This window comes from Echinops telfairi, unplaced genomic scaffold (assembly GCF_000313985.2).
Source record: "Echinops telfairi isolate 266 unplaced genomic scaffold, ASM31398v2 ScPeMD7_16;HRSCAF=60, whole genome shotgun sequence".
In the NCBI taxonomy this organism is placed as follows: domain Eukaryota; kingdom Metazoa; phylum Chordata; class Mammalia; order Afrosoricida; family Tenrecidae; genus Echinops; species Echinops telfairi.
Genome location: NW_022103913.1, coordinates 3,313,203 through 3,326,376, shown reverse-complemented (window position 1 = coordinate 3,326,376; position 13,174 = coordinate 3,313,203). Strand labels below are relative to the sequence as shown.

The following is a 13,174-nucleotide window of genomic DNA, read 5'->3' as shown; positions in this document are numbered from 1 at the left end:
GTCTAGTGTTCTAAAAGGCAGTTTGGAGACTTGGACCTAGTCTTAGCACTTTAGCTTTACCTTTGGTGTCTTTTGCGTGGATAAGTTGCTTTTAATATTATAAAACAGTAGGACTCAAGATTTGGCAGGAGAAAAATTCTGAATAATAGAGCTAATGCAATTCAGTTACAGTTTGAAATTCATTGCTTTTTACAAAAATTAGTAATTTTTAAAAAATACTTGAAGTTTGAGGGTTTTCATTGGCTAGCACGTAAAACGGGTGTGGGACTGTTCAACACATTGCTTTTAAAGAGTATGTTATTTGAATTTCAGTTTTGAAACAAAGTTATGCCAGATATTTTCAGACCTCAATGCTACCTATCGTACAATTCAAGGCCATCTGCAGTCTGAAAACTTTAAGGTATGTGGAATTATTGTTGTGCTGTGTTTTAAAATGATAGGGAAAACAGTGCAATGAAATAAGGGTGGAGCTCATTGGAGAGCTAGCAAAATACATAATGCAAGTGTATATGATGGTACTTTAAACTTGGATATTTTAGAAAAACATAGCTTTAAAATTCTGCCATTAATTTTCTTTACTGTCATAAATTATGAAATTTGGAAGTATACTGATCAGTGTTCTTTTTTTAGGTGTGCTTATATTAGTCGTAATTTTTTGGTGTGCTTATTAAATATTAGGTGTCCTGGTGTAGTGGTTACAAGTTGGGCCTCTAATTCTAAGGTCAGCAGTTCAAAACCACCAGCCACTCTGCAGGAGGAGGATAGGGCTCTCCCCCCCGCCCCCAAAGTTGCATCAAAATAAAGCAGAGCTTTAGCTAATGCGAGTGTTGCGTAGGCATTAGCAGTACTACCCTCACTATGCATTCATTGGATAGTAGTGCAACCCCAAGAAAAGGAGGGTTAGGACAGGGCTTTTTACTCTGTAAACAGTTACTACCTCGGAAACTTATAGGGGAAGTTCTACTTTGTCTTATAGGATTGCTATGAGTTTGTATCAACTCAATAGCAGTGAGGGGTTTTTTGGGGGGAGGGTGTAATTAAATATTAGTACTTTTTCACAAATTGCATTCAGAAGATTATTTATTTTGTAATGGTATTGATTTGGCTGAATTAAGGAAGATGCATTTTAATTTTTGGTTTAGAAAGTAGACTTGGTCATTTTTAATCTCTTAAGCTATAGCCCAACATTAAGGAAAGTCAAATAAAATAGCTTACTGAACAAGTAAATATACATTTATAGGAAGACGACTTTTTGTTAGGAAAGTATTTTATCCTGAGAAGATTCCCATTGACCCCCATCATTTAGATCACTTGACTTCATGTACTGAAAATCAAAGGAAGGTCTAACAGAATTCACCAGAATAGGGGAGAGTACTTCTTGGAACATTAGAGATTCAAATTTTGGCTAATTTTGTTTTCTCACATTCAGAATTCTCTATAATACAATCTCTTAGAATTTGACTTAATACTTCCAGTAGTGATGTAAGAGTTAGTCTTCCCACATAAAGTATTTTGTTATCTTTTAGTTTATTGTTTTTTATGATTGCCTCTTTTCTTTTAATTGGAAGGTAACATTTAAAAAAAGTTATACTAAAGTAATTTTTAACCTAATGTTATAAAGGATGTCAATTTAAAATAGAAATTATGATGTAATTTCTCATGAACTGATGTTTCGTTTAACACATACTGCCCTATAATAATAATTTGTTTCTTGTTTATTTTTTATATTTTAGCAAAGGGTAATGACCTGCTTCAGAGCATGGGAAGATTGGGCTATTTATCCAGAACCATTTTTGATCAAACTGCAAAATATTTTCTTAGGACTTGTAAATATTATTGAAGAAAAGGAAACGGAGGTGGGTATACAATGTTTGGTTGGATTTTTTGTTTTTAAAATTTATTTGTTGGGCACACTAGAGGTGTGGTATGTTACAGGTGTGAGTATTCCTTGTTTATGAAAAATATCTCTTGCTTACCACTAAAGAGTGAATTTGTGTGGCTGCCTTTGCTAGAGGAGGCTTCATAAAGTTGGTGTGAAAATGGGATGGGAAGGTAATGGAATTTTTTCATGAACTATGCGAAGCCCCGTAAGAGAGCAAGTAGAACAGGGAAAGAAGTAAGAGCAGTCTATATATGGGGTGTGTATGTGTACCCTAATTTCATTTTGTTAAAGATAGTCATATAAATAAATATGGAGTGCAGGTGGCATTGGGTTACAGCTGATACCACCAGCTATATTTTAGAAGAAGGGTGAGACCTTCTACTCCCCCAAAGAATTACACTCTGGGAACCCCACAGAGGCAGTTATACTGTCAGATAAGGTCACTGTGAGTCAGGATCCACTTAATGGCAGTGAGAGATTTTTTTTTTAAATAGAAAATGAGGTGAGGTGGTGGTTTCTAACTGATAGGTTGGTCATTCCAACCCACCAGCTACTTTGCAGGAGAAAGATGTGTCAGACTGTCAGGAAAATGACAGCCTCGTAAATCCCATGGTGCAATCCTACCCTGTTTTGCAGAGCCACTATGTGTCTGAATTGACAACAGGTTTTTGGCTGTGCTAATTGTAGCAATGACAAGATGGACCACAATGGTAGATTTTCTTCATCACCGTTCTACTGCTAAACACTTGTGAATCAATCTTGTCCACCTCTGCTTCTGCCTTGGTTAGCTATCATTCTTTAGGTCACTCATGCAAGAACCTCGTAATTGGTCTCTTGGTCTCTACTTTTGTTCACTTCCAGTCCATTCTTACTCTAACGAATACTTTTTTTAATCTTTATTTTTATTTTGTGAATGAAATCTGATTTTGTTCCTATTGCTCAAAATATGTCAGTTGCTTCCGTTTCTTTCTTGTTATAGAGTTCATTTATATGGTAATCAATGTCCTTTGCTATAGATTCTTTTACTCCTGTCCTAGTTTTAGTTTCTTAAATGTTCCCTGTTCCCTCTTGGCGTCAGCATTTTGACATGCTCATTCTGGAATTTCTCTTTACCTAGGGTCCTTCAGATCTTTGCTGAGAACACAGGACCTTCTCTAACCTTTCTAGGGGAAGCCTGTTTTATAGTGTGATGTGCCTGTTGGCTGTAGAAGTTATCATAGTTTCTATATGCTTGCCTCTTCCTACAAAAATAAAACTATACTAAGGTCTTGATGACAAAAAGGACCAAACTAGTGTATGCTCATTGAATCTTCAGTACCTCTAATGTTATCTGGCACCAATAAGCACAGGGTAAAAAATTGATGAACAAATGCATGAATTATGACTTCTGTAGATGATAAAACATATTTATTTCTTCACATTGTTCTTGAGGATAATGGTAGGTATTCATTCAATTGGTCAGCTTTTGTTGGATTACAAATTAATACTGTAGCAATGACTTTAACAAGCAAAGGAAATGTTACCATAATATGCATCTCTGTAGGATGTACCAGATGATCTAGATGGTGCCCCCATTGAGGAAGAACTAGATGGTGCACCTCTTGAAGATGTGGATGGAATTCCTATTGATACTACACCCATCGATGATCTTGATGGAGTTCCTATAAAGACTCTTGATGATGATCTTGATGGAGTACCTTGTAAGTTCAAGTTTCAAACTGATTATATCTAATAGTAATTTTGCTTACTAAGTTTGATTACCAGAACTTAATCTCCACACACTATGATATGGGAGAAGGTTATACTTTCTGATTAAGAAGATATAGCAAGTCACTAATGGTTTTTCTTTTATCTTTCATATTTCAAATATCCAGTAGTAATATGCTTATGTTTGAAAGTCCCAAGAAAAAGTTTTTTGTTTTGTTTTTTATCATTTTTTTTGTGTTGGGGTAGTTGCTTCATTTACTTACAAGTTTCTCTCTCTCTTTTTTTTTTTGTTGCTTAATTATCAGGATACTATGAGCTAAATATTATGGTTAGTTAAGTTTACTATTCCAGGGCCTGGTTTTATCAGTTCTGCTTTTTTATTCTAGGTAACTCAAGTTTTACTAACTGCCTGAAATAATATTTGGAAATAAGTACATACAATCTTAAGTACATTTGAATTATATATTAAAATAGTAGGCAATATAAGTTTAAAATAGTTTAACTTCCTCAACATATCCAGTGTTTAGAATATTAATAATTTCTATTTTCTGAGTTGATAATATCTTGAAATTAGATTTAAGACGCATAGAATTGAATTAGTCATACTTTTTCTTGATATTTTCATTATTAGTCCATGCATGGCCTTATTTTACATTACTTTTTAGTAATTATCACTGACACCAGAGAACCCATTTCTTTGGGTCAACCTATAATAGTCAAAATTAATGTTGCACCTTTCCCCAATAGTGGACGTGACTGAAGATTCAAAGAAAAATGAGCCTATATTTAAAGTTGCCCCATCCAAGTGGGAAGCTGTAGATGAATCGGAATTGGAAGCACAGGGTGAGTGTGAAAGTAAAATAAATACTGAGATTCAAAATCAAGTACTTAGAACTAAATTAAATTAATTTTAAATTAAATTGGAGGTGCTTTTTAATTTGATTGCAGGTGCTTACAACTCATTACAGTCCATACATCAATTGTATGAGGCATATTTGTACATATGTTGCCATCATTTTTTCTAGACAGTCTTGATCCCTTGGTATCAGCTCCTCTTTTTTCCCCTCTCTTACCTCCTCCCCCCACCCTCGTGACCCCATAAGATTATAAATTATTATTATTTTCATCTTTCACACTGACCACTGTCTCCCTGCCCCTATGGGTTCTGTTGTTCTTTCACCTGGAGGGGTGTGTGGTTATGTGTTGATCATTGCACTTGGTTCCCTTTTTCGCCCCTTCCGGTATTGCTATTCCCATTTCTGTTTCTGGATTCCGTGTGTAGTGAGCTCTGATCTCTTATCTATATCTGTGTACATGCTTCGGTAAGTTTGAAGTGAGAGGCAGCACTAGGATCATGATAGTGGGGGGTGAGGAAGCTTCAAGGAAACAGAGGAATATTGTGTGTTTCTTTGGTGCTTTACTGCTCCCTGGTTGACTCATCCCTTCGCTGTGGCCCCTCTGGAGGGATGTTCCATTGTCTACAGATGGACTTTGGAGCTCTACTCCAATCACCCTCGTTCTCAACGATATGTTTTTGTTTGTTTGTTTGTTTTGAGTCTTCTGATCCTGTTACCTGGTCCCAATGACACTTCATGATCGCACTAACTGGTGTGCTTCCATGTGGGCTTGTTGCTTCTCTGCTGAATGGCTGCTTGTTTAACTTCAAGCCTTTTAAGACTCCAGGCGCTTTTTCTTTTAATAGCCAGGCACCATGCATTTTCGTCAGCACATTTGCTTATACACCCATTTTTTTCTTCAGCAATTGTGCCGGGAGGGTGAGCATCACAGAATACAAAACACAAAGTGTTTTTGTATTGAGGGTATGAGCAGAGGCCCAAAGTCTGTCTACTACCTTAGTGTATTGCCATATAATTATATGTACATAGGCCAAACCTTTTTATGCATTAATGTATTTCCATATGTATAATACACCTATGCGTATACCTCTATCTATAGCTTTGCTTTCTAGCTCTTTCCTCTGTTTACTTTTTCTTTCCTCCTGCCCCACTATCACGCTCACCCTTCTTCTACCTCTTAGTACTTCCTCTCAGCTAGATTGCTATTGCTCAAACACCCACAGGATCTCTACATCCTCTTTGTTGATTTTAATTCCCTAGTTGTTCCCGTCTGTGGTGTTTGCTCACCACGCCTTCCCCCTGCCACCTTCTCCCCCAAGTCCCTCGGAACCGTTGGTCCCATTGCTTTCGCCTCAAGCTTGCTTCCCATGCCTGTCTTATATAAGTAGGCAAACCAAGAGTGGCATAGACCAAACGAAAAGAAAACAAAAGATTGAAAAAAGAAAAGGAAAAAAAGACAAAGAAGAGAAAAATCATATAATTCCAGGTTTGTCCACTGATCTTTATGACTATCTCCCCACTGGTCCTGGGGGAATTCCAGGAGCTGCCTCCCCTAGCCTGAAGTCTATTTTGGGGGCTCTTTAGGGGCATTGTAGCTTCTTTGCTTTGCTCCAGTTGCTGATCTGTTATGCTCCCTTTCTCTTTTTACTTCATGGTTCGCTTCCATTTGGGCGTGGTATGCCGGCCCTCTTCCCAACCTGTAGGCTTAGTGTTGTTCTCTGTTGCACATACTTTTAGGGGGTCAGTTTGGCTCTGGTTGGGGCCGGCCCTGTAGCCCAGTCTTTTCATGTCTTCCTCCACGTGGTTACATTGCCCTCATGGTTTGGTGCGCCGTGGTGGGGTCTGCATGCACGCTCCCAATTCTGTGGAGACATAACCAATACTCTCCCCCTGGGTGGGTTAGTGCCCTGCTTCCCCCATGCCATCATCTCACTTTCATGTGACCCCCTTTTCACCTTTCCCCTCTCCCCCTTTTTTCTTCTTTGTTTTGGATTAACATGTACCTCCTTGGGTTTAGTCTGACCTCCACCTGACTGCCTGTACCTCAATCCGTATATTGTGAGCTAAGTGGCTTTTCTTGTATACGTACTGTGCTGATTATACGTATCTCAGGGGACTCATGTTATACTTGTCCTTTTGTGGTTGGCGGACTTCGCTTAGTATAATTTCTTCCCAACTCACCACGGAGTGACTTGTTTCATGTGATCATCAGTGCTTTTTAGTGATGCATAGTACTCCATTGTGTGTATGTGTGTGTCAGGATTTACTAATCTACTTATCTATTGATGGAAATTTAAGTTGTTTCCAACTCTTTGCGATTGTGAATTGTGCCACAATAAACATTGGAGTGCAGACGACTGGTTGTGTCTTATTTCTTACCTCTTCTGGGTATATGTCCTATATAGGGATAGCTGGGTCATAAGGTAGATAGCTCTCCATTTTCTTTAAATATCGCCAGATTGCTTTCACAGAGGCTGTACATATCTACACTACCACCAGCGGTGGAGGAGAGTTTCTATCTCGCCACATCCCATCCAACAGTTGTTCTCGTATTTTCTCCTTTGGGCTCTCCTCAAGGGTATTAGATGGTGTCTCATGGTGGTTTTAATTTTCATTTCTCTAATGGCTAATGATCGGGAGCATTTTCTCATGTCTATTGGCCACACAAGACTCCTCAATAGTGAAACTTTTTTTCATTTCTTTTGCCCACTTCCTCAGGGGGTGAATGGTTTCCTCTTTTTGCAGGCCAGGAGGGTGTGGCAGATTTTAGTAATCAAATCTTTGTTCTGTCATTGCTAAAAATCCTCCCCCAGTCTGGGTTGCCTTGTTACCCTCTTAGTGAAGTCTTTCGCAGCACACAGGTGTTTTATCCTTAGTAAACCCCACTTGTTGATTTTAGGTTCACCAGTGTGTGCCCTTCCCTATTGCATTTAGCCTATGTTCCCTGGGTCAACGTTCTTAGGTTTGTCCCGATTCCTTCATTGGAAGGTCCTGATAGTTTGGGAGTTTACTTTTAGGTCTGTGATCCACAAATTTGTTCTTGTGCATGGGGTGAGGTAAACATCTTGTTTCACTTTTCTACATGTGGATATCCATTGTTTCCTGCACCACTTGTTAAAGAGGGCATCCGCCTCCAGTTGATGCTTTTGGGGCTCTTGTCGAAGATCAATTGTATGTATGCTGATGGTTTTATTTCTGTGTTTTCTGTTCTCTTTCCGTTGGTTTGAGTATTTGTCATTATGCCAGTACCACGCTGTTTTGACCACTGTGGCTGTGTAGTATGTGTTAAAGTCGGGTAATAAAAGTCACCCCTCTGACTGTGTCCTTCTTCTTGAGGAGTACTCTGCTAATTTTGTGCTTCTTCCCTCTCCATATGAAATTGATAGTCAGTTTTTCCAATTCTTTGAAGAAGGCTGTCGTTATTTGAACCGGGATAGCATTAAGCTTATAAAATGCCTTGGTTAAGATTGTCATCTTTACTATATTGAATCTTCTAATCTAGGAGCATAGGCTGTTCTATTTGTGGAGGTAGCTTCTGGTTTTCTGTAGTAGGGTCTTGTAGTTTTCCTTGTTTAAGTCTTTTGTTTTTTTGGTTAAATATATTCTTCGTTATTTCAATTTGTTCTTGCTATTTAGCAAACCAACAGACTTCTCTTTGTTGATCTTGTATCTGTTCCATATTCCTCTATCGCTCTCTACTCCTGTTGGGAGCTTTTGGGATTTTCATTGTACAGTCATGTTGTCTGCAAATAACGATTGAACTAATTTTTTTTGTGTTTCCCTCCCATATTTTTTTTTCCCTCCCATATTTTATAACATGTTTGAACCTTTAAGAACTTGTTTTGTTATATATATATTTTAAAAATTTTTTTTGTTTTGTTATATTTTATATCTGGTGACTAAACTTTATTCTGGCTGTTTTAATTTTTTTACAGCCTTCAGTTTGGATGTTTACATGAGTAATCAGAAATTACTAGAAACCGTAAGGCATTTCGGTCTAAACTGTACACTAGAGAAAGTACCTATTTGGAAATCTACTTAGAGGTCATTTTTAGGGAAGCGAAGCTTTTACTCTCACGTGCCTGACTTACTAGATAAAGCATATGTCAACCACCTCAGATAGCTTGCTTATTTGAATAAGTATCCTATGTTTATAACCTATAATTGTTAATACTTACAGAGCTTGTAATTACATAAAACTCTCCAGCTAGCACAGAAGCGAGGGAGATAGTTTTATTTGGCACTTATGGCATTTGAATAATAGTATAGGTGTGAAAAAGTAGATTTTTATAGCAGATAGAAATGGCTAATGAAAGACTAGATATATGTAGATAAACCTGTAATATAAACATTCACTTTGAAGCAGCTGCTTCTATGCTATTGTAAAAATGCTAATTTAGCTTATGGAATTACATCCCTTTTCCCCTTTCATTCAGCTGTAACAACTTCTAAGTGGGAGTTATTTGACCAGCATGAAGAATCAGAAGAAGAGGAAAATCAAAAGTAAGAATCTAGGCTTTAATGTACTCAACTCTTTGTTTACATAAACTTTCATTAAGGGGTATGGGTGAAATAATTGTGAAGTGGAAAACTTCACTCTTTATAAAACCTTGTAAGAGGATCCGTTTTAGTTCCCCATATTTTCTAGCTGTTGGTTGCTAGTCTTGGTGCGCCTGATTTCACCTTGATCAAGCTTTCCATGCCAAAAGGAAGAGGGCAAGGGAGGGAGGATAGGCTCTCAGCCAAAGGTCGAATGACCCTTTCACAGGGGTCGCTCGAGTCATAACAGTAGCAAAATTACAGTTATGAAGTAGCATTGAAAATAATTTTGTGTCGGGGCGGGGGAAGGGGCGTCACCACAACATGAGGAACTGTATTAAAGGGTCTCGGCATTAGGAAGATTGAGAACCATTGTGCTAGGGTATGCATTCTCACTCTGTAGTTTCCAATTGATTAACTGCAAGTGTTTCAAATCTTTGTTATCAAATATTGTTTTGAGCACTGCGAAGGTGATTTTTAAGATGTGGGAAGATTTTGCTTCTTTTGGAGTTTATATTACTAAGAAAAATATTGTATTAAGACCATTCTATTTGTATGTAAAAGTATTTTTGGATGAATTAATAATAAGAGAAAAACCTTTTAAAAATCCACTGCTATCAAGTTGGTGCTGACTCTTAGTGGCCTTATAGACAGAGTAGAACAGGTTTCTGAGAGTAAATCTTCACAGGTGCAGACAGCCTCGGACTCTTCTTGAAGGTTTGAACTTGGTGTAGAGAAATTATAATTTTGCTTTATTAAAATTCTCCAAAAATTGCTTTTTCATATAGCACTCAGTGATTTCAGGAATTTCTGTTTCTATGTTTTCTTGCAAGTTTGTATTGGTAGTTTTTTTGGGTTTTTTTTAAAAAAATCGTTTTACTGGGCTATTGGTAGTTTTTAATAAGTACTGACACTAGGAAAATCTTTGCAAAGGCAGTTACTTTTTAAATTGGAAAGGAGATGGTGTCAAGAGCACAAAACCTATTTCTGTTCATCTCCAGAGAAGTAGTAGATACCTGTCGGTGTTCTTTTATTTTCAAACGAAAGAATGAACACAGTGAAATGCCAGTGCGTTTTGGGTGTTTTTGTGGATTTCATAAGAGTGGTCATCACCAGCATTCACATTGTTGAGGAAATGTGTTGATCCATAGTTTGTGGAGCTACTATGTGATGGGATGAGGAAAACCTGGCAACAAACATGTCATTCCAGAGGTGTTGGTGTGATTGGAACAACTTAGCGATGATTAGGTAAAAATATTTGCAAAATGTAGATGTGGCTTCATAGAGGCTGCGCGGAGGCTGTGTAGGAATTGGGAACAGATTATTTCAATTTGCTTTAAAGGAATGTCCCGTTCCATCTCCCCAATGGTGGTGGTGGTGGGTTTTTTTCCCCCCTCAAAATTTTAGGTCCATGAGCTTGTCATTAACATCTGTCACCAATTTAGAATTACTTTGATTATTATATAATTAGGGCGAAAGCAAGGGTATTTTTTAAAACATTACTTATAAATTTCCATTGTAGAACTTTGAATATTTAGTTGACTTTGCAACTTTTTCTTGAATAAATTTTAGTCTATTATGTTGAGTATGAATGTATTTGAGTATTTGACATTGGAATAATCAGTGCATTGATACAGTGAGGAGTGAGGCATAATCACCAGAGATATCCTTTAATTTTTAAGAACTCTAGAGAAACTATAACAACATAAAGTTGGATTGTTAAAAGAAGGAATTTGAACTTTAAACACAGATAGGTGATGGTGCTGAAAAGAAGTGGCCCAGATGGAAAGAAAGAAAAAGGAAAAAAAGGAAAAGCTCCATTTAATTCAGTAATGATACTAGAAAAAAAACAAGTAATTGCTTTATTTATGTAAATTAACACAAGTCTGTACTACCTTGAAGTTTTGATTTGAATAAAATGGCCGAATCTCTGAATTTGCCACTCGTAGAGATAGCATGTAAAAGAAAGTAAAGGCAAAATACTTCACTTAGAACACACTGATCTTTAGCATTGTCTTATGTGTTATGCCTCACTACTACTTTAGTGGATAGATCTAAAATGCCTTTTATACAGAGTGACTTGTCATACGGACATTTTTGCATTCCTGGCAAAATGTGATCTCTTTTTTTAAAGCACCACTAACACCATGGACAAAATGTCTAAAATATTAACGTTTCTTTGGAATGAACCTGTATGGTTTTAGAGCTTTGAATTTCCATTCGTTTCAAGAAGCAACTGTGATGTGATTTGTTTTTAGAGCTGTTAACTAGGTAAAGCCTGAGCAGATTGCTTAATAAGCCTTGAAGAATTGTAACAGGGACCATAAAATACAAGGGAGCTTCAAAAAGTTATTGGAAAAGTTCCAGTCTTTTAATTCCGTTTTTGTTTTCATTGAACTTTTTGAAGCTTCCTGATATATTTCTAATTATTAAAATACCACTTATTTAAAACATTTTAAATAACATTCATCTGATCTTGGAAGCCTAGCTTTCTAGATTTATTCTATCCAAATGTAAATATGAATAACTGAAACATAAATTACATATTGAAAAGACTATTGGTAGTTTCCACTCATTTGTTAGTAGGTATGTTTCATGTCAATCCATATATTATCTGCTCTCAGATACATTTATCTCTGATTGAAAGTCATTCAGATAAATGTATAAGGATTAGGACTGTATTTGAAGTTTAAAAAAAGGAAATATAAATAACAGGCTAGAACTAGTTAAGTAGTTTTCATCGTATGGATAGCAGTTTAATGACTTTAGGACCTTATTCCAGAATAACTCTAACTATCCTTATTTACATAGACACATAAATATGTACGAGGGAGCTTTGAAAGTTCTTGGGAAAATTTTATCCAGCTTTTAATTCCCCCCTCCCAACTCTTTGAAGCTCTCTTTGTATACATATTTTAACTTAAAAGTATATAAAACACTTGAAGAATTTTATGTACCAAGAAGAAATGAGTTTTTAAAATTTAAAAACTTTTAATTTAATTTCTAAAAGGACATTGTTTTTATTATTCTTTTCAAGGTTGGTGTGGATGTTTTTCTTCCTCACCAAAATGTGGTATTGAGTTGTAACTATATGTGGCATAAATGATTGTGAGCCTCTGAGTATGAAGTTTGTAAAAAGCACTGTAATAATGTTCTTGAAAGGACATTTTTATGAGAAATTCAAAATCTAATAGCTTAGTCTTCTCAGTATCTATCTTACTCTGTTTCTAGCACTTTGTTTTATCTGCCTAGCTTAAAACTTACTTTCAGAATGTGTATTTACCGTATTCTTTAAAACTGATTGTTATTTGGAAAGAATTTGGTCATGTGGAAATACTTTATAGTGATATGAGTAATCTTAAATGTCTACTAAAGGAACTCTTAGTGTCAGATGCATTTACTAACCAAATATCAATATTTAAGCTCTTATTAAGGGTAAATGTTAAAGAAAGTGGGGCATGCTTTATAGTCTTTACCAATAATGCTAACGTTATAATTGGTATTGTTAGGAAGTAATTTTGTTTATGATAACACAAACGTGTAAGCATATTTGCTCATGGATGTCTTTCGCTTTGCCCAGGCTTATTTGCCAATACCAATTAGGCACACACAGTTCAGTCTCAGAATATCTTCATTCTTTGTACTTTAAGACCGTTTTGTTAATGCTGTAATAGCTCATCCGAGCTTGGATACATAGTTGCCTGCCTGCTTTTCTGTTTCCAGTACAGTGTTTCTGAAGTACAAGGGAATATTTTTACTCTTGAATTTCAAGGGACTTCCATGGCAGCCACTCTACTTTCTCTTCTTTTTGTCTGACCTAGAACTAATAAATATTTTTAGTCAGAGCAACACAAATACTAGTATTGCAAATATTTAGAACTTATATCCCTGCTTTATTCTAGACTTAAATACTAATCAGGTAAGTGTGGCATTGATCATGTCATAGTAATCTGTGATTCACATGTAAGTCTTTTCTAGCTGATAGGCTCTGCCGAAGGGATGGCAGTCATTTGACTTTTTAAACTTTAGCCTTTTATGAGATCATTGTATAGAAGCTCAGCCTTTTTTTTTTTTTTTTTGCAAAGTAAGATTTGATAAAATATCTTGTAAAATAAGTGTTTATCTTATTCTGTCTCACATTACGGCCATGAAAAGTAAAGTATTTAGAATATAAGACCTTAGGACTTCT

The 13,174-nt window shown here is 36.3% G+C and overlaps 1 protein-coding gene and 1 non-coding gene across 6 annotated transcripts in view; one reads left to right on the top strand and one right to left on the bottom strand.

Annotated features, from left to right (window-relative positions):
* The window catches only part of LOC101645873 (U2 snRNP associated SURP domain containing), a 61,073-nt gene that overhangs the window by 29,651 nt on the left and 18,248 nt on the right, over positions 1–13,174 (top strand). For all 5 annotated transcript variants that reach the window (XM_030884803.2, XM_004712063.4, XM_045287444.1 and 2 more), the window contains 5 exons: positions 313–400; positions 1,734–1,856; positions 3,426–3,582; positions 4,337–4,432; positions 8,883–8,949. In XM_030884803.2, coding sequence (XP_030740663.1) covers positions 313–400; positions 1,734–1,856; positions 3,426–3,582; positions 4,337–4,432; positions 8,883–8,949 — 531 coding nt within the window. The remainder of the gene's footprint in view (positions 1–312; positions 401–1,733; positions 1,857–3,425; positions 3,583–4,336; positions 4,433–8,882; positions 8,950–13,174) is intronic.
* On the bottom strand, positions 778–901 carry LOC115868648. Its single transcript, XR_004045724.1, has one exon. It is a non-coding gene; the product is annotated as a U4atac minor spliceosomal RNA (small nuclear RNA).